General features: G+C 35.1%; 1 protein-coding gene across 29 annotated transcripts in view; it reads right to left on the minus strand.

Moving 5' to 3' along the window:
• Positions 1–976: 976 nt before the first annotated feature.
• The window catches only part of usp54b (ubiquitin specific peptidase 54b), a 189847-nt gene continuing 168053 nt past the window's right edge, over positions 977–22770 (minus strand). For 6 of the 29 annotated variants that reach the window (XR_012388015.1, XR_012388024.1, XM_068224780.1 and 3 more), the window contains 6 exons: positions 16662–16830; positions 11203–12104; positions 8809–8930; positions 7001–7141; positions 4956–5124; positions 977–4714 (listed from right to left, as the gene is read on the minus strand). Coding sequence is in view for 14 of the 29 variants with exons in the window: in XM_068224780.1 (XP_068080881.1) it covers positions 4602–4714; positions 4956–5124; positions 7001–7141; positions 8809–8930; positions 11203–12104; positions 16662–16830 (1616 nt within the window). In the remaining 15 variants the exon portion in view is untranslated. Of the gene's footprint in view, positions 4715–4813; positions 5125–7000; positions 7142–8808; positions 8931–11202; positions 12105–16661; positions 16831–22770 lie in introns of those variants that run through there. The other 23 variants (XR_012388016.1, XM_073918497.1, XM_068224782.1 and 20 more) reach the window with 11 other exon arrangements.

Consider the following 22770-nt stretch of genomic DNA (forward strand, 5'->3'; position numbering starts at 1 on the left):
TCCAGTATGCTTAAGTCTTTACTATTAGCAGCTGAAGGTGAATCTAAAGTAAGTCTTAGTTGTTTTTATAGAGGATGATTTACAATTTTGTCAATTTTTCAGTCAGCCAGAGGATAAAATTAATTCCTAAAAAATTGTAAAAATATGACGTGATCCCACCACAGAGCTCGTTGAGGCCCCCTTGAGGGCTGGGACCCCCTTGTTGGGAACCACTTGCATGTTCTATCAGTATAACAAAGTCTGCATGTGCGTGTGTTTAACTTCTTATTTATTTGTGCATCTGGACCAGCCTAAAAATGTCCTAAAGCAGGGGCCAACCCTGTTCCTGGAGAGCCACCTTCCTGCAGATTTCAGTTGATACCCACATCAAACACACCTGAACCAATTAGTTAGGACCTGAACACCACATGATAATTACAGGCAGGTGTGTTTGATATTTGTTGCAACTGAAATCTGCAGGAAGGTGGCTCTCCAGCAACAGGGTTGGCCACCCCTGTCCTAAAGTGTGATTTGTGCAAAAGGAAAACTATTTAAGTAAAGAATTTGCCACGCTTCCTTCTACTGAAAAACTATATCTGCAATGAATAATGCCAGCCACACTCGGGTGCGTTTTTGTTGTATTGTATTATGCAGCAATTATGGCAATTAAATGTATGAGATAGCACAGGCATTAAACTCAGTTCATGGAGGGCCACAGCTCTTTACAGTTTAGTTCAAACTCTAATTAAACACACCTGATCAAACTAATTGAGTCCTTTAGGCTTGTTTGAAACCTACAGGTAAGTGTGTTGGAGCACGGTTGGAACTAAACTGTGCAGAGTTTGACAACCCTGTAACAGAGTAACACAATGCATTTAGTATGTCAAAGTCATCACTCTCACTGTAAGAGTTTTGATAACGTTATAATACTGTCAAAGAAAGTTTAATGTATCACAAAAAAAAAATGTATAAGAAATCAATACTCAGACACAGAGTGTAGGCGTTTGTGCAGCGCCCCTGCTGGAGTGCATTGGTAATAACTTTATTGCAAAAATACAAGTTCACTCAACCTCAAGCATTTACAAATGAGTCCCGAAATGGAAAACCCTTGAAATGCCATTTCATCTTTGAGAAATCCACCTTCCACTGGCTACAACTCGCATTCAAAGGCTGTTAACTGTACAGACATTAATAAGTAAAGATTCAACAATTCAGCAGGAAATCATTTTCTTCCTCAGTATATAGGAAAAGAAGAAAAGAAGAAAATAATATTCGATTTTGTCCCAGTCTGACTCTGCTGGTAGTTCAGGAGAGAGCATTTTTGCATAGCATACTCATACGCCACCTTTGCTACATTCTCAAACATCCTTTCAACTAAAGGAAAGATGAATAAATGACAAAGAAGAAAAAACAAACATATCTTTGTGTTAGAGCCAATCTTTGGTTAAGACAAAGTTAAATAAGGTCTAAATCTCTTAAGTTATATCTGTTAGAATCACTTGTCATTTTAGCACTTTAATTAAAAAAATAATGCAGATCACAGCACAATATGATTAGGATGAAAAGTAAAATACTGCATTAATCATATTATATTGTGATACAAAATATCTGTTGATTGGTTTAAGTGTTTGTTTATATATATATCACAAAACCTATTAAAGAGACAGCTAAGCCAAAAATGACAATCCCGTCATCTCTCTTCACTTGCTGCAAACCTTTTTGACTTTCTTTCTTCTGTTGAACACAAAAGAAGACATTTTGAAGAAAACAGAAAACCTGTACACATTGACGTCCATTGTATTTGTTTTCAGTGGTTTTCAGGTTTCTTCAAAATATCCCCATAAGTCAAATAAGTTTGGAACCACTTGAGGGAAAGCAAATAGCGAGTACATTTTCATTTTTGGGTGAACTATCTCTTTAAGTGAAAGCAATCCTTGCTCAAAGACCCCATCTCAGGCTAGTGAAGCTTCAAATGAGCTCCATTTAAACACTATCGGGGGCAAACATTCTTCAGCTGCGTTTTGCTTTAAAAAAATCTAGAAAAATGTAAATTCTACTAAAATCAAATGGGATGAGACCCCTCAACTATTACAGGCCTGAAGATCCATCATGTGCCAGACTCATAGCTGTGGTTTCAGTGTCACTGCAAGGAAAAAAAAAAAAAACTCAAATAAAATCGATCAAATCAAGTCAAATAAACAATAAAAAGGAAGCTTAACTTGGCATATCTCCCTGTATAAACGGGAGAACAGTCAATGGAATTAAAATAGCAGTTTTTCTCCAGCTTTACACTTCTGAAGTGTACTATACTTGTCTTAATGCAGATAATAATTATTACCACTAGAATTGATTAACATTCCATTACGTCATTACGTAGTTTTCTCCATTCCTCTGTATGTTTCTTAAGATGTCATAGTTTCTTTATTAACAATAAATTTGCTTGTTAGTGTATGTTCAGTCAAACATGTACACAGTCTTTTGCCTGTAACACGAGACACAAAACAGCTGTGTGCTACAGGGAATGCCCGTATCAGAGAGAAGAAGTAGGAAAAAGGTTAGAAGAGACAGTCTCGTTCCACTTTCCACGCCAGGGCCACAGATTTACATGCCTGCTCTGACAAAAAGCACCAGAGCTGAGAGATGACACCGTACAAAACATCTCTATTCACTTAGTACAGGTTGAAGTACTTAGCATCTACATGACAAAAACCCATCCTGCTATTGAAAGAGAAAAAAATAGTTTGCAGGAGAGTTGTGGAAAAAACGGTCAGCAAAGCGGCGATAATTCCAGCACGTTGATTTGCTGAGGATTTGCATCTGTGAGACAGGCGAGGAGGAAGGATGAAGCGTGTGTGTGTGTGTTAAAAAATACTGGTCAAAAGTCTGGAATAAATATAGTTTTTAAATGTTTTGAAAGAAACTAACAATGGTTTACCTATACCTAAAAAAGATGTCAAATTATGGTAACCACTAAATATTTATGGGTTCACTATACTAATCATAATTGAACCTTGGTATTTGCTGTAAAACTGTGGTAATAATCATTTAATTTTCAATCATTTAATCATTTAAAACAATCAATATGGCTAAAAATGATGTCTATCCTAAACTTTGCTTAATATTTCTAGTTTAAAGATGGAGTAAAACAAATGCAATATTGTAAAATATTTTGTACTGTTAATATATCTATTCCAAGATATTTTAAAGTTCAATGTATTCCTTTGATGGTACGCTTGAATTGTCAGCAGCTATTACTCCAGTCTACAGTGATCACTCTTAAATCATAGTAACAGGCTGATTTGGTAGCTCAAGTAACATTTTTGAAAAACTGCTGCTTACTATGTCTGTGGAAACTGTGATACCATTCAATGACCTGGGTTAAGTATTATTCATTCATTTATTTATTTTCCTTCAGCTTTGTCTTTATTTCAGAGGTCGCCAAAGTGGAATAAATCGCCAACTATACCAGCATATGTATTACGCAGCGGAAACACTTACAGCCCTATCCCAATGATGGAAAACACCCGTAAGGGTGAACATGTAAACTCCGCACAGAAAAGCAGACTGTCCCAGCTAGGACTTTAACCAACGACCTTCTTGCAGTGAGGCAGCAGTGCTAGCCACTAAGCCGCCATGTCAACCGATCCTAGAATTAAGGAGGAGGGAGAAGGGGTAGATGGGGGGAGGATTTCCAAAATGAAGATAGGGAGTAAAGTTAGGCTGGATATTTATGTTAAATTTGGAATAATCAGATGATTACTAAAACGGACCAGCTGCGGTCAATTATATCACATGCTCGCCTCGAAATTAGTTTTGTGAAACTTCACAAAACTGAACATTTTCAGAAATACTAAGACACAGCTACTGAAAATACAGATTTGCCAACACAGGAATACATTGTGCTTTGAATATTAGACAATATGACTGTTTTTAGTTTATTATTGGGTAAATTAGTTTAGTCTTGTGAGGGAACAAGACATATTTCAAAATCATTTTTAATATAAATCTAAAACAGCAAATATTCCAAACTTTTGACAAGAAACATAAATAACACAAAAGGCAGGGTTACAACAAGCTCCTTCCTTTTTACCACCCAACACATGCACACACGCATACAGACAAACACACATTTACCATTTAATGCAGCATGGAGGTACCATATACTTCTCCTCTGCAGTAACTGAATGTTGGAGTCGATTAAATTAAGTGCTCTGGGTTGGTTGGCTCACCGTGGGAGGTCCGAGTCGGGACCCCAAGCTCCTATCATTGCATGCTGCAGGTCTGACCATAAGTTAGTCATACACACACCACAAAAGCATCACACCATCCCAGTGCTCTTAAAAAAAAAGTTGGTTTTGGTGTCTCTTTCCAGCATGCTGTGGATCGAGCTTCAGGGGCTTTTGCATGGAAAAATTTACTGACTATAGCTCAATATAACAGAAGGACATCATCCCAGGAACAATACAGAGCACAGGGAGATAAAGGATGGCATCAGATCTTAGGACAGTTCTCCAGGAAACTGTGAAGAGAATTGGGATTGGGTGTGCAGAAAGGTAGTCCAGGAAAACAAATGCATCCAAGGACACGGTTGTGTCCAAAGCCACTTGGTTGAGATGGAAACCTTAGTCAGGACGTCCTCCAGGAACCCTCAGTGATGGACGGTAGTGCTCCCCACTGGAGAGAGTTTGACACCAGTCAGACACAGCCAGAAACTCGGAGAACCTCTGGAGACATCCTGCAGTGGGGTAGGATGGAGTGTGAAGGACAGGATCCAGACCAATCAACAAAAAAAAAAGCAACAACCAAAGAGGAGCTTCTTCAACAGCAGTAAAGAAACGAAAATGAAGCGAAAGCAGACTGCTTAGCAAGGGCGCCTAGACTACGATGCAATGCAATGGCAGAAACATGAAGTGGAAAATGGCCCTCTGAATGTAGAGGTGGTGGTTATGGAAGTGGAAAACGAGAGTGAGCGTTACCTGGAACCTCTCTGCAAGGCCCAGGCTGTGGAGACAGGGGTGAAGGTGACGCATGATGATGGAGATAGCTGGGTTGAAGCAGATGGAGGTCTGAATGAGACAATGGAAACTGAAGGCAACTAGGTGAGTACATGAAGCTTTGACATGACGAAACCCCAGAGTCCCCGAGCTAGATACACACACATACACATTGGATACGCACAAGGCAGAGGAAAAAAAACACGAGTTCATTCAGTCAAAAGAGAGAAAAAGAGAAGAGAGGAGAGGGGTGGGGAGAGAGGAAAAGATGGGGAGCACAAAAGTAAGGCACGAAAAGAATCAGGGGCCTCATTTATAAAATGCACACAAGATCAGATCTGATCCCAAGTTAAAAATGAGGAACAAATTAAGATTTATTAAAGGGATTGTACACCCAATATGACTGTTTTGCCATTATTTACTCACTTTCATAGTTTCAAACACTCTTTCTTCTGTCTGTGGAACAAAAGAAGATGTTTTTTTTTTTTGGAAAACCAATTACTTTTATTGTAATAGAGTTTTTCTAATACATCTTTTGTGTTCAGCAGAAAAAAAGAAAGTGATATAGATTTGGAATGAGATGAAGGTGAGAAAATAAATGCATCGTTTTCATTTTGGGTGAACTATGCCTTAAAATGGAGAATCTGATGTGATAATGTTCTTCCACAAACAGCAAGTGAAGACCAGCTGTACTATCTATTTTGTACTGACATGATTTTCTATTGACTTTCAGTTGTGCAATAGTCAGTAGTGAGAGGATATGAATGAAATGAGAAACACATTTACATGCACAATAGAGTTAACATAATTTTGTTAACATAATTATGTTTTCCATTTTGACTTTGACTGACCGGCTCCTACTTGCCATAGAAATGTTCCAATGGAATTTTACATTTTTTATCAACAAATGCTGTCTTGGCAATACAATGTTGCTATTCATGCTGTAGTAAAAAAAACAAAAACATTATTCTACATCTTATAAAACCGTATTATAATTATGTTTCACAAACTGAATATTATGAGGGTTTTTTATTCAATATTATAATTCTAATTCATACTTCAACCTATGATCTGCAAATATTGATGGATAGAATTATATGGAATTATTCAGGACGCAAACTTATAAATTGCAAAAATACTAAATTTGTAGAAATTATTCATAACAATCATACACACTTTGGAGCAGATAACGAGAATGTGGTCTGATAAATAATGTGCATGTAAATGTGATGAATAAACTGTTTTAGAATTGAAGGAAATATAACACTTACAGGATAATGAACTGAATATTTATATACACACAATGACAGAAACTTGAAAATAGTAAGGTGAATCCCATTATCCAAACTTGTTCATATGCATACATTCAAGATATTAAAATGCTTAATAAACTGAAATCAGAAGTGTACACCAGCTACACATATAAACCTTAACATTTTGAAAGGTGATAATGACATGCGTGTCTTTATAAATGAGATGCCAGGCCTCTTTTCAAATGTAGTGATGTTACAACTTATAGACACAGGATGGCAGTATGACTCAATAAGACAATGTGAAGCGCTGCATGTGTATATGAGTGTCCTCGTGTGCGTTGGTGCACGTGGATGTCATGTGAAAAAACAGTTATGCATTCATATATTTTTGGCACACATTACTGTATATGTTAATGATTGCCAAAACAACACACTAAGTAGCTTTGAATAGAAAGCATCAGCCATGGATGTAAGCATATATGTAAATGTAGTGTTAAAAAAAATGACCTTAAGCTCAGCAGTGAGTGACAAGGGACAGGCAGCGCACATAGATCAGGCTAAAGTGACAGTAGCTACGTGTTAGCACTCTTCAGCATAGGTGACAGCACTCTCATCAGGTTTCTAGGGCAGATATCTGATTCCTCCCCCATTTTTGGCCCCTTCTACCGGACTCTTCAATAGCAGTGGTCGCTATAGCCACACTACTTTACTCTTGTTGTAGCTGTTAGTAAGCTCCACATATTATATAGGCATTATCATGTCTGCGATACTTACAAAGCTTCGGGAGACAGCAAGACGGTTCTGGCGTCGCCCAATGACGGTTCCACTCAGGCTGCGAGCAATACGGCGCAGGTGATCCGCATCATACTGGTCGTCCTCTTCTGACTGTAGCCCTTGATGGGCCACCGACAGAGGCTACAGAGAACAAAGAGTTACTGCAGCTATAAAAAAATAACAAGTCAAGGAGAAACCAGATACGACACCCAAACAAAATCAACATGTGCTAACAGATTGTGCTCTGTATAAAAAGCAGGCTCTGATGTGGAGAGAAACCAGACATAACAAAAACACAGCGGAAATACAACAATCCCTCATTATCACATCACAAGCATGTCACAAATATAAATCAATTTGACGTCAACTAACTACCTTAATGTCAAAATGACATCTAACATTGGCATCAAAAACACATGAAAGATCAATTACACGACTGTCCTGTATTTGATTTTCTGTGCATTTTTGACATCAATTTAAAATGTCAATTTAATGTTGTTTTGACATCAAGATACCAATTTTAGGGATACAAATGCAGTTCAAATTTGTAATTTAAATATAAATATTTCAGTTGAATACAAATTTTCTTATATTATAACAATTTCTGTATGATTATTTTGGTGGTCAAATGTCTAGACCAAGTACTGCAGCTTGAAATGCATTTGACTGAAGTCACATTTTTAATGATAGATATTTGTGTAGTTTACACAAACCAATTCAGTTCAAAAATGAAAAGTTTAAAAATTAATCTCAATGAGTACTGTGGACTTAATCTATTTGAGTAAACGAAGCAGTTTGCGCACAGTAAAACCCAATAAATAAAGAAAACTCAAACCAACTGAGCACTGTAAAACCCAATAAGTTAAGGCAACTCAAACCATTTGAGAAAGCTGATAGCAACAAACCATATGAGTTAAAAACTAATCTATATGAGTGCTGTGAACTTACTCCATTTAAGTTGAAGTAACAACGTATTGAATAGACTAATTACCTTCAACACTGAGTTCAAAACTCTTTTTTTAAATGAGTAGAATTAACTTTCAGTAAATTTGATAATTCAGTTGACTGTTTTTTAGTCAGTGGGTTTTACAGTGTATCTAAAGTCTTATAGTGTCACATACTGGCAGTGTATGCCAGCTGTTGCCAGTGACCCACAAAATAACAATTCCAGTGACTGGCAACCCCCACAATCCTTGGAGGTGATTATAAACAAACAAACACCAATAGAAACTATGTAAAAGTAGCATATTGAAAACACAAAACAGTGCAATGGTTCAACAAATATATCATTTTTAAGCAATTATTCATTTGTTCAATTTAATATTAACCTCATCTAACAGGAATGGTGGGCACAATGATTGCAGCATAAGACTATTCTTAGTTTAATTTTAGAGACCACCACCTGAAGATCATCCTCCATGTTCAATCGTGGCCTTTATTTTTCATGAGTACGAGTGCCGTCAAGATGTCAAAGTTTAGTATAGTGCCATACAATCAATCTCCTGCAACTAACACTATTGCTGTCTTTAATCTAGCGTAATAACACAATTCAATGGAAAAAAACTGAAAGGCTGATGGCTTATTTTCATGTTGTTATTTTTTATGTAACTACTAAATACTATTTTTTTCTTCTGTAGGTTATGGAAAATATGGTAATTCTAATAATCTAACATATATGAGATTTTTGGAAATCACCAAGCAACCCCCCACTTTGAAAACCACTGGTCTAAGCAACATATATTAAATGTTAAACCACTGATGCAGTAAGTACAACAGTAACAACAGCAGTGTAGTGTCTCATTTCTTACCATGTTCATGTAACCAGTAGGGCTGTAACAACCTGGGGGTCCATAAGCGGTTCTCTCGAGTTCAGCCGTAGGGGTTCGAGAGCGTCCGACTCCAGTGAGCAGTTTTCGAGCAGCAGGAGGTACTGACAAAGAAAATCAAGGCAACTGAGACTACATGTGGTTATATTTAATCAACTTTAGTTAAAAGATTAGGTAACTAAATAACATAATAGGCATTATGAACAGAATAATGTATAAATGTTTAAATGTACCAATCTTGGGTGATAAAATTACAAAGCAACTATACTTGACAAATGCAGTTCAATTGAACTCATTTGAACCAATGTCAAACAGTACGACGGGCACATATATTGACACCAGGGAACGTTTATCTCAGCTCTGACATTTTGACCCGTTACACATCTAAAAGCTAGACTAGGCTAAGCTATACAGTACCAGCATGTCAGTATGATTTCAGTGGAACTAAATTATTGATATGACATTTACAATGACACATTACCACTTCAAGGTATGGTGACATTTTGGTGACAAGGTATGGTGATATTTTGCTGGCAAAACAAGATCTGTAGATTAAATCAATAATGCAGCAATGCATGAAGCACCACAAACACAAAGCTCATATTCAAGTAAAGCTTCTTTTTGTTGGTAAACCCCAAATCAATGTTACACCAATGAAAAATCTGCATGGAGAAATGTTTATCTCTCAAGTAAAAAGTGATGATTCTAATTGAAATGACTAGATTTCACTCATGAAAAAAGAAGTACATGTGAACACATTGTTAGTAAAGCTGAAACAAAAATTTTAGGCCTTAACAGGTACTAAAGGAAGTTTATTTGACAAATTTTGAGAACTGTGGTATAAAGCTGTCACATAATTCATTTTTAATGATGTTTATATTTAACCAATCTGTGCAAGAGGAGGCTGGTCCGTATTCTCATTATATTCAACTGTCCTGTGACAGCTTTACAGCATCCCTACATCCTTGTCTGGTTCCTATCCCAATATAAAATTGGTGGGAGCACTCTAGTTACAGATCAAAATTTTATTTCCCTACACAGAAATCCAAATAACCACCATAATTCATCATATCTGATTGAATGTGCTGTGAAGGTGAATATCCAGTAATCTAATTAGTGGTCAGCAAGATGCTTTACTTTATCTGCCTTGTACTGATGTGTTCAGATACATCTCTTCTTATTTCATCATGCTCTCCATTACTTTTTGCAAAAGCATTCTAAGAGGGACGCAAAAGTACAATTGAATGAAAGCACACAACAGAGTAAGAAAGCAAGTAACTAAAAGTAAGTGAATGACAACCGTGATTTCAATAGTACTGTTATCCAACAAACTATAAATACCCTGTTAAAATGTCTCATTAGCAAGCGACAACCTCCCGCTCTCCTTCGTGAAGCAAATATGGAAGTAACTGAAACTGCAATTCATCGAAATTCCGCTAGTCCTGGCTCCATGATAAAGCAGATTTCTATTGAGCCCAATGTTAAAGTGGCCAACTCTACAGGAGAAAAAAAAAGGTGTTTACAGGCTAGTACAAAGAACGATTTTGGTTCATATAGCTAATAATACCCTTCATGACAACTGTGAGGGGGTGAATTATTTTATAACTCACCCGTTTCATTTATATTAAGTCATATTAAGTCTGCATAATTAAGGGCATGACCACTTGAGTGACAGCTAGGTCTCAGTGCTTGCTGTCTCGTCAGCCCAGCTGATTCCGGCTGATTAGCCGCTGAACTCAGCATAAACTGAACATCCTATTTTTGTTTTGTTTTATGTGGCTTTACGCAGTCAATTACTTTTTGGAATATTTTTTTTTACAATTATCATATGTTGTGGCTTGCTGTGTGCACTTAATTGTGTTCACTAAGCATTCACGTGGCCTCCTTTTCCCAGGTGAGTGAAATTATATGAAGTATTAAGCAGTTGTCCCAAAGAAAAGGCTGTGCAAGCAAAATGCTAGCAGGCTTATGTTCCGCCTCTATGCCCTTGTTTGGTATATCCTGGTCGGTGCAATGACACAAGAATAAAATGCCGTCAGTTAGTCACGCCTTATTGTAGCTTCTTTTGCGTTCTTAAGAAACCTATGGGTGAAGTCACGGATACACCACGGTCCATAACTTTTACAGTCTATGCTTATAACATAATGTGTTTGGTAAGTAGGGAGTAGAGAGTAGCTATTTTTTTTTCTGCAAAAAAAGCATAAAAGCATTTTGATCAACTGTTTTGACAGTATCCGGAAGTAGTCAAAAGTGTACAAATTTAGACCCAGTTCACAGTACCTTTACCATTTTGTGACCATTTCCTAATAGTGGGTGTATTACTAGTGTATTAAAATGGATGTTTTTAGTATGAGAAAATTCAAGACATTTATTTACCTGATCTCCCAACAGCAGGTGAGCTGGTACCACGCAAGGCTCGACCAGGAGCCGGGCCAGCCTGGAGACTGGCCTGGTAGAGTGAGTCCAGTTCAGAGAGCTCCTGGTCCTCAGCCTCAGTGGGCTCCAGATCAATGCTTTGGAAGCTCGAGTGCTTAGAGATATTCTTCTTCCTGGTGCTCATGGGACTGCGAGGAGGAAGGTGTCTTCCAGATGTGTGTTGGGAGAGGACACTTCCTGCCCGTAGGTTCTGTTCAGGAGGTGTGTCATAGGGAGTGATGACAGCATCAGGACGGTCAAGACTCCAAGAGGACCAATGACGGGCAGCAACAGGCGGGCTCAGTTTGTTGCACGGATGGGAAGATGTACATAGAGGCTGCCATATAGGGACTCGTCGGGGCATTGACCCCTTTTCCTCATTTGTAGCAGGTGTTGGACTGGTAGACGTGTTGGATTGGCGTACCTTCTCTGGACTATCTGCAATGTCCTGCCACAAAGGAGGATTTGGATTTTGAGGGATCGATGCTTGAGGGTGCTCTTCGTCCTCTCCCAATACACCCCAGAAGTCGAGGGGCAAAGAGGGTAGAGATATGGCCAAGTGTTTCCGTATGGGCATGACCCGAATGCCTGATGCTTGGAGAACGTCTGATAATCTGATGCCACCCCATTCCTCCTCCTTCTGTTTTGACCAATTGCTGCATACCTCAGACTCTTGTGGATGTGGCTGGGAAGATCCTGGATTGAGCGATGGGCGGTTAGAGAGCTGAGATGGGGAGTTTGTACAAGAGGAGGGTGAATTCATGTGTTGAGGAGAGGGTGGGCCAAGCACTGAATCCGGATTGGTCTCCCAGACCTCTTCCTGATTGTCTGTCAACAATACTTGGACCGGGCCAGGCTGTTCACTGAAGAGGGAAGAAGAGGGAGAGAGTAATTTTTGTTAGACACTTGCTGAAAAATGAGCACGGTTAATTAGTTAGCTCAGTCCGTTATCAATCAATTAAGCTATCTAATTTTATTGAATGGCATGATTAATTACATGATTTTAAATGCTCAGTTTAATTTATGCCAATCATTTAAATAACTTTGTTTAAAGTCACATTTGTTACATGAACAGTGCGTACTACTGTATGTTTTCCTAGTTAATTAAAACTTTTTTAAAAATATTTGTTGAAACAAAGCTATAAAATCATAAGAACGATATATAAAAAACTTGTCAGGGTAGCTGAAATTTGTGTAGAAAATTATCACATTCATAAATTTATACCATCACGATTATTCCTTTAGGGCAAGCAAAACAAAATAGGAAAGAAGTAAAAGTTTGGTTGAAATGGTAGAACAATTGTGAAATTAAAACAAAATTCAAACAATGCTAATTTGTTCATTTCAAAAGATTCATTTAATTCAATGTCCAATCCAACCTGAAAATGCCTTTGCTGCATGAAACCCATTATAACACATTTTCTAACCCAAAAAGATTATGATGCTGCCAAGGACCAAATTCAAGGAGAACTGCGTCCTTCACACCAGTATTCATGAGCCACTTCTCATACAATGCACACACACACACACACAGTCCCCACGTGCTTTCCACAGCTGACGCAATATGCGACCTTGACATCATTTTCATAGTCGTCGTATAAACCAGAGTTACAGCAGCCATAAATACGCCCAAAAGCTCCCCAGAAATGGAGAGCATAGGAATGAGAGTTGGCTTGCCTCCAGTAGGGAAACCTGCTTGCTTTCTGCATTCACTTCTAATAAAGCAGAGCAGAGTATCCATCAGAATACCATCAATCCTACTTCATCTGTCCTGGCCCACAGCGACCCACCGATGACCCGTGTGATAGATTAATTTTCAGATAAATCTTTATCTAATACTGCTAAAAAGCCTCTGAAGGACCCAAACGCTCATTGTTTTTATTGCTTTGTGCAGTTGCTTTTAATGCAGACGTCTGAATCTGACACTGTTTACATTCACATGCCGACTAGGGAGGGATTTCCAAATGTCTAATAAATTATTTGGGAATGGTTTTGAAACAATTAAGCTGTTCTTTGAAATAAAAACAAACAATATGTTTAACATTTTGAATAACTATTCTTTTTTTAATTAGTCAATTTAATAAAAAATAAAAAACTGTCACTTTAAAATAAAATAAAAATAAATTACAAATAAATTAAATAAAAAGTAAAAATAAAATTAATAAAAAATAAAATAAAAAAGTAATAGTGGTAAATTAAATTAAATTAAATTAAATTAAATTAAATTAAATTAAATTAAATTAAATTAAATTAAATTAAATTAAATTGAATTAAAAATATGTTTCCCAGTGATGGGTTGCAGCTGGAAGGGCATTCGCTGTGTAAAACATATACTGGATAATTTGCTGAAAAGAAAACAAGTGAATGAATGAATGAATGAACAAACATTTTTTTTAATTAAATTAAAAAAAAAGATAAAAAATAATAATAAAATAAAATAAAATAAATTGAAATAAAAACCTCTGGGATACCCCTCACTGGGAACCACTGTTTCAGAAATGAAGAAAAGTTGTACTAGGTGACAAATGGTTCCTGGTGGCTGCCGCATGCCCTACAGTGGGTATAAAGGGAAATGAACTGGGAAAAGTTTGTTACAGAGGTAAACATCCCTGATTAATGTGCTAAAGCACTTATTTACTGTAAATACTTCCTCAAGCACTACATTGGGTAATTACCCAAGGGGATTTGGCCAGGTCAGGCCATACATCACATCAACGCCTTTAATCGATAAAGGGAAAAGAAGGGAATGATAAAATTAACAAATAAAACAACCACGCTCCTTAGAAAACACTGCAGCACCACCTGATACCTTTTTCTGGATGGTTATTTCATTAATAAATATAAAATGTACTTTATTCATAGAAGTAAAATCAGGTTTTACAACGTTGGCCAGAAAATCAGCCTACTGCCCTCCTCTTCTGAATATTACACATTAATAATGTACAAAAATGGACATGAAAATGGAAAGGTTTTCTTGTAGTTCAGAAAATGTTTGCATGCATAGAATGTCAAGCACTTTCGCGTTCCTAAGGTACTAATGTTCATGAAATCACAGTTTTTACAAATATGGAGATAACCGTATCAACAAATTCACACTCTGAAATACATTTTTTAATGTTTCCTTTTTCAGACCACAAAATGCTGCTTTTTAAAAATAAACAGAAAATGCATACAGTTTTCCATTTTTAGTTGCAAATGGTTTCATGTAAATGTCCTCAAATACTAAGACTTATGGAACTCTTCAACACATATCCAGTCTGTGTGATTTTTACTGTATGTTTAAAGATTAACCTCTAAAGGTGCTACTAATCAACACCCAAAGAAACTTTGTGAAAAAGAAACATCACTTAATGTTCTGATCGAATACAAAAATTAAGCTAGAACTGCATTCAAGGAATAGATTGCAGTGTGTACTCACAGAAATAGAGCAGGTATATAAAAATAAATACACCATTTTCTCACCCCCACAAACATTCAAAATAAGTCTATTTATAAATAATTAAGAGCAAAATTGTGACCAAGGTAAAAAACAGTCTTTAGAATAGAATAGAAAAGAATAGAATAGAATAAAAGATAATTAGAATAGAATAGAATTGAATTAAAATTAGAATATAATTAAATAGAATATGAATTATAATAGAATTTAATATAATTAGAATAGAATAGAATTAGAATAGGAATTATAAAAGAAATAATAGAATAGAATAGAATAGAATTAAAATTAGAATAGAATTAAATAAAATATGAATTAGAATAGAATTTAATATAATTAGAATAGAATAGAATTAGAACAGGAATTATAAAAGAAATAATAGAATAGAATAGAATAGAATAGAATAGAATAGAATAAAAATTAGAACATAACATAACATAATAGAAAATTTTAGAAAAGATTAGACTATGATTTAGAATTACAAGAGAATAGAATAAAATTTAAATATAATTAAATAGAATAGACTAGAATTAGAATACAATAAAATTGGAATAAGAATTGGAATATAATTAGAGTTAGAATAAAATGGAATTGAATTAAAATAGAACAAAAATAGAATCAAATAGAATAGTATTACAATAGAACAGAATTAAAAAAGAATAGAATTAAATAGAATACAATACAATTAGAATTAGAATAGAACATAATATAATAGAATTAGAATAGATTAGAATAGGAAATGAAATTACAATAGAATAAAGTAGAACAAAATAAATTAGAAAAGAATTAAATAAAATAAACTAGAATTTAAATAGAATAAAATAAATTTGGAATTGGAGTTAGAATAGAATAGAATAGAATAGCATAGAATAGAATAGAACAGAATAGAATAGAATGGGAATTAGAATAGAATTAGAATTAGAACTGAATATAATAGAATTGGAATTAGAATATTACATCATTTTAATTAGATTAGAATAGAATTAAAATTAGATCATAATAAAATAGAATAGAATTAGAATTGGAATTAGAATAGAATAGAATAGAATAGAATAGAATAGAATAGAATAGAATAGAATAGAATAGAATAGAATAGAATAGAATAGAATAGAATGTTATTGTAAAACTGTTAACAGCTCACAGGATTTTGGCATAATAGAAAACACATTTAAATATTGTACTACCATATTAAATAATAGTGTTTGCATATACAGTGACTGGAACATTTAATAATAAATTAAATCTTTAGGATAAGGCACATTTTTAAATCAAATGATGTAATGAATTTAAAGGGAAAGGTTACCCAAAAACTAAAATTTACTCATTTACTCATCCTCAAACTTTTAAGAGTTCATAGGAAACTATTTAGTAAAAAGGTTGGAAGTCAATAACTGCTGCTTTCCAACATTCTTCCAAATATCTTCTTTTGTGTTTAATAAAAGAAACACAAACAGGTATAACAAGTGTAGGGTGAGAAAGAAAAAAAAATTACTAATGTTTTTGCATTTTAAACTTTACATATCTGTAACTTGCCTACAGCACTTATTTATTGTTGCTCTTATAGTTATTGCTTCCTTGTCCTCATTTGTAAGTCGCTTCGGATAAAAGCATCTGCTAAATGACTAAATGTAAATGTGAGTAAAATGATCAACATAAAAACATCAGAAGTTCCATAATATTTTGCTCAAATGATTTGTTAATGCACCTCAAAATGAACCATTCTGAATAAATCTGATCAAATCAAACAATTTTAGTGCATAAAAGTAATAATCAAAACTAAGGAAAATATTTTGGTACAAAAAAATTGCAGTACATTTTTGCAGTAAATGACATACCAATGCTTTTTCACAACCGTTTGCATGCTGGTATTTCACTGCTTTTAAATTTCCGGTGCTGCAGTACTGACTTTGTTTATTTGGCACAACCTTATAGACCCAGGGGTCTGCGAGAGCACTGATCTGAACACACAGGGTGACAGTACAGGTACCTGATGGGCCCCTGTGGGCGGCTGGGCTCCTGCGGCTGTTCTTGCTGTTGCTGCATGCGCTGCTGAAGGCCCCGCGCTCTCCTCATGCATTTTTGCAGCTTGGCGTCAGCAGCCATTGTCCTGCTATGAGTGTTAGCACTGCCCTCATGCATGGAAAATCTTAGTTTAGCTATAATGCAAAAAAGAACAACAAAAAGGGAAAGAAAAGAAGAGCAGAAGGAAAGAAAATGCAGAAAAGAAAAAGAAAGAGCTGAGTTATGAGGGACCGGCATGCGGACCATTTCTTTGTTATAGAAACGACAAAGTAGTGAAATTGAAAGGAAGAAGAGAGAGGGTGCTGGTGGAATGTGTATCCCACGTTTCACCCTGCAGTGAGTTTTAGGCTGTGTTCAATAGGCAAAGCACTGCACGCTAGATTATTAATGTTGTCACATGGTTAACTGAAATGAGTTGACAACAGCTGCTTTAATCAGAAGCGTCATGTCAAGTTTAAATATGAGACAATTTTCTTGTTCAAATTACCTTACGACACGGTTTAAAGGTGGTCAGTCCCATCAACTTGCTTGTTTGATGAAAATTCTATGTATATTCTATGTATAAATAACTAGTTTTTATATATATATACTGTCTTTGTTTTCTAGTATTCAAGTGCATTGTTATATCTATATATATGAAAAAATATGCTGAATAAAAAAATTATCCCTCCTGTGAAATTCTTTTTTTAAATATTTCCCAGGGTATGTTTAACAGTAAATATAAAATCTATTAAATAATAATAATAAAATAAAAAATGAATTTTTCACATTTTTTGTTATACTTTTATTTCCTCTGGAGAAAGTGTTATTTATTAAATATTGATTATATTTAGATATATTTATATTTGTTTATATATTATATAATTTGCTGGAATAAAAGCACTTTTAAGGTCAACAGTATGTGTCTCGTTCCGTGTATATTTTGGTCATTAAATCTCCATTTTAAAAACAGATATTAAAAATGAAGAATGAGCATTTTTATTATCATTTTAAAATTTAGAGTATTCCGAGATCAGATATGCCTCACACAGATCACTATAGTACTATAGACAAATATTTTTCTTCACTCAGTTTTGTTATGAAAAGGTATTTTCTTGTGATATAGGGATCTCGTTATGACATATTCATAAGTTCGGGAAGTGAAAGTATTATGGTTTTAACAATATTATAACTTTCTTTTCAAAAAAGCGTTCAGTAAAGCAAAAAAATTTTTTGCTTGCAACATCAAAATAAATGTTCGATTTAAAATATGCTAACAATAAATAAATATCATATAGCCTATAACTGGCCCTTATAAAAGACATCCTTATGCCCTTTGAATGAAAAAAGTATGTTTTAACAAAATCCTGTTATGACAAGAAATACCTTTTATAACATAATTAAGTTGGAAAAATAATAGCCTACAGACTAGCCTGTGTGTGGCAGCATTTAATCATCATGAATGAGTAGGCCTCTTGGAATATAAAACATGAGCCTTTTTTGTTTTTGTTTTCTGGTGATTTTATTTTTTTTCTTATTTGAAATAAAAAATGACAATCAAATCATTTTCAAATTAAGCTTTTTCGTTTTTCACCATGAAAAAAAAGTTTGTATTTCAATTTTTATTTTTGAATTTTAAAACAAAAATCAAACAATAGCTAGTCTTTTAATATCAGTTTATAAAATGAAAATCCAATGACCGAAATATACACGGACCTGTCTCCTTAAGAAATTTTTATATTGTGATTTGTCTACCACTGTTGTCCAATGACTTGCCTAATTATGCTAACTAGGCGAGTTATCGTCCAGTAAATAGCCAAGTTAAGCCTTATAGATGAAATTTAAGTTGAATACTAGTATCTTGTAAAACATCTAGTAAAATAGTACTTATTATCAACATGACAAAGACGAAATAAAATTTTTATTAGAACTATTATTTTTAAAAATGTGTTGGGAAAAACCTCTCTGCACTTGTAAAAATTAAAGCATAGGTCTCAAACTCAATTCCTTGAAGGCTGCAGCTCTGCAGAGTTTTGCTCCAACCCTAATTAAACACAGCTGACCCAACTAATGAAGGTGTTAAAGAGTACTATACTCTACAAGATTAGCTGTGTTTGATTAGGGTTGGAGCAAAACTGTGCAGAGCTGCAGCCCCCCGGAAATTGAGTTTGAGACCTATGAATTAAAGAATTCAAATTTCAAAGTTAAGAGCTCAGAGTCAGAGCTAATTATTTTTGCATTCATCTACAGAAAAAAATTATATATACACCTATTTATGCAAATTTATGTTATATATTATTTCATATCCTATTTTATTCTTCCATAATTTACACCAAGGTCAAGCTGAGCATATTTGGTGTGCTGTCCAGGGAGAGGGCTCCAGGGCCTGAAAGATGTCTGAGCTCGGGGCATTCTCCCTATCAAGAGAGACTGAGAGAAATACTATTCAGCGTCTAGCCCAATCCCAGAGAGCTTCCCCTCCCCGTGCTTGGTATGGATCTGGTTAAATGTGTGGAGCTTATGGGAATTATCTCTGATTCTGAATGAATGTTTAGTGTGATTGCTGACAGAGAATTCTCTTTGTTTACTATCTGAGAGTGCTTTTCCCGAAATCACTCTAAAAAACGATACATATTTTAACACACAAAATAACAACAATAAAAACGTCATTTTATGTAGGAAAAAAGGAGTTATCACAATGTCAAAACTCTTCTACACAACAAAAATTGCATTGTGTACTTGTTATTGCTGACTTTGTTTGGTTGAAAAATCACATTTCAAGTTGAAGTCTGAACCAAGATCCTTATGCACATTGAACAAAAAAGGACTGCTTATATGTACATGACGCTTCTGAGCTTATAATTTTCTTCCTTATAAAAACCCTTTGCCTGCTACTTGGCCTACTGAACATAACCGTCCACAATGAGCGACACAAACAGATTTCAGAAAGATCATAACATGGAGAAGCACTGGGCTGCTCTGCCGATTGACAAGAGAGAAACCATCGACTGTGATTGAGCTTTTAAGCCCTCATTCGCAATGTGTACCAAACAGCATGTTGAGATCCATCTCACTGATTAGCCGCTAATTGCCTTCCCAAAATGAGTTTGCATGAGGGGAACAGTTGGATTTGGTTGCTCTCCCGTCTTGGGCTGTTACATGGAAAACCGCATGGGACGTTAGTGTTTCCTTTAAGTCTGCTTTAGCATTAATTCTGCCTATCATAAAAATGCTATTTTCAGAACATTTACTGCTGTCAACACCAGCTGTGCCTGAGCTACAGCTTTAATAACCAGTGATGCACAGTGCTTTCAATAGGCTGAAAAGAAGCTGACTGCATTTTGGGAGATGCAAAAGGCCACAGTTATAAGACGCCACACCACAGTCTAAAAACACAGAAAGCAGGAGCAACAGCCAGGACAGACACACAAATGTGGATGCACATAGAAACCAATGACAGATTGCAGGGTTGCAGCAGGTGTTACTTTCATTTGGCCAGAGAAACTGAAAACTTCAATATAATGAAGATACTGCATGACCTTATAGGCTGCCACTGGATCTACATTTACACTGGTGCGATATCTTTTAAAATGCAAACAATTTTTTATGGTTAAGCCTGGCATCCACACTACTACTGTACTTTTGACCTTTAAAACTAGGACTTTTGAAAATACTGCTAATCCTGTATTAGTTGGAAAAATCTGGGGTAAAGTTTAAGTGTAGACGGATCAAATCACAGGCTTGACAAAATAAACATGAAGCTGCCCACATTCACATCATGAATGGGTGTTTTGGATTATTACGAATCTTTTGCCTATTGGCAGAGGTGGGTAGTAACGAATTACATTTACTTCGTTACATTTACTTGAGTGAAAGTGTTGGGTAACGTGTACTTTATGAGTGCATTTAAATATCTGTACTTTTACTCAAGTAAATTACTAGAGAAAAATCAGTACTCTCACTTCGCTACATTTAAGGAAGCCAAGCGAGTTATATACTGCGGTCACGCCATGGCCATCTGCGGTTCCGAGAAGGACGGTCATGCTGTCTATGCAGTGAGTTTATCGAAAGAGACTTCAAGTTCAGTCTGTTTTCACTCCAAGATGTTGACAAGAATAGTTTGATAATGCTATGCACGCTGTACATTGAACTGACATCGCAGCAAATACATGAATTCCAGCTCCAACCTGAAAAAAGTAGTGGTAAGTGTCCAAATTATCCCAATTTGAACCTTTTTAATGGTAACTATGCAGGCCCGTAGCCAGGGGGGGTTCAGGTGGTTTGAAAGACCCACCCCTTAATGACAAAGGTCCAGAAGTTTTCGCATACATGAGCTCATTTGTCTTATTTTGACTGCTATCCCATCTAAAATAGTGAAATTAATCCATTTAAAAAGGATTTAATAAATTTGAAAACTAATATGGCTATTTTTGTTATCCATGAATTTTCAATCAAATCAAATGCACTTTATTTACAAGAGAGGCTAGAAAAATTGTGAAGCTCTTTTATTATTATTATGTTTAAATTTTTTATTATTCAAATAGCCTAATTCTGAATGAGGACAGTTGAATGTTCTGTTTTAATTAAAAACTTTAACAGATTTTTATGTTTTTCTAATGATTTATGATGTAACAAATTCGAATTTTAAAAATGAGTGTTATTAATTTTTCTTTATTCTAAATCTTTAGGAAATATTTTGGTACATTAAATGTGTCATTATGATGACGATCTAACAAGCTAATCCAGCTAAAAACAGTGCTTAAAATGTCACAAAAATACAGTATTTAAATCTCATACATTGTAAATGGGGTGAATAACTGCAAAAAGGTCCACATTTTGAGAAAAAGAAACACCCCTTATACCAGGCTGGCTATGGGCCTGCTATGGGATAACCAAGTAGCTGTTTAATGGAATAATCCCAGTACATATTAATCATTCACGCTGTGTGTGTGTGTGTGTGTGTGTGTGTGTGTGTGTGTGTGTGTGTGTGTGCGTGTGCGTGCGTGCATGCGTGCGTGCGTGCGTGTGTGTGTGTGTGTGTGTAAATCTAAAGTAACTAGAAACTATTTACTTAATCAGATACTTTTTTACTCTTACTCAAATAACTTAAAATTGTTACTTTTACTTTTACTTGAGTAAAAAATTCTGCAAGTACTTTTACTTTTACTTGAGTATAGATTTTGGATACTCTACCCACCTTTGCCTGTTGGTCAAGCCCCTATCATAAAAAAGGCCCCTTTGATTGATAAGTCATAAAAACCACAAAGACTTCAACAGAGTGTGACAATCTTGATGTTCTGTCTGTCTCATTTTTCAAAACTAATCTTTATTTGTATTTTCTATTGTATTTGAGTCAGGTGATTGGCTGGGCCGATTTACAGCTTGATTTTCTTTCTCTGAAAGCATTCGATAGTTTCCTTGGCTGTATTTAGGATCATTGTCTTGCTAAAATGTTTACTCTGGTTTCACTTTAAAGATTCTTATAATGTAGATGCTGGACTAAAGCAGCTAATATTCATTTAAAACAATAAAGGGCTTTCTGAACTACTGACAGCTCCAGCTGCTGTCTGGGCTTTCTCTGGCTTTCTACACCTTCCTTTCTTCATGTTTTTAATACTTTTTCCCTGCGTCATTTCATTTTATTTTGCTTAACTTAATTTGTAAACTAATTAGTTTTGTTTTCTTTGTATTAAGGATTTCTTTGGTTGATAGCAACACCCAGGGAAAATTTCAAACTAAAGTAACCCATTACAGTTTACTATATCTTACAATTATCTGCACAACCAAGAATATTTATTTTTATTTCAAGCTGTTTTCATGGAATACAATAATGTACATAGCACAAATTTACAATGTAACATTTACAAACTTTTAAACAAACAATTATAAGAGATGTTTATTAAACTTCAATTTAGGCTGGATGTATTTATGCTTAGTTTACATCTTAGACCTGCATTATTTATAACTACTGCTGTAATAATGTGCGTTAGATATATTAATTGTACATACTTTTTTTTTTTATCTTATTCTCTTTTGAAGGCTGGCAAAATTAAAGGATTTAAGCTAAAATATTAGTTTTTCATTCATTCATTCAA

This window comes from Danio rerio, chromosome 12 (genome assembly GCF_049306965.1).
Source record: "Danio rerio strain Tuebingen ecotype United States chromosome 12, GRCz12tu, whole genome shotgun sequence".
In the NCBI taxonomy this organism is placed as follows: domain Eukaryota; kingdom Metazoa; phylum Chordata; class Actinopteri; order Cypriniformes; family Danionidae; genus Danio; species Danio rerio.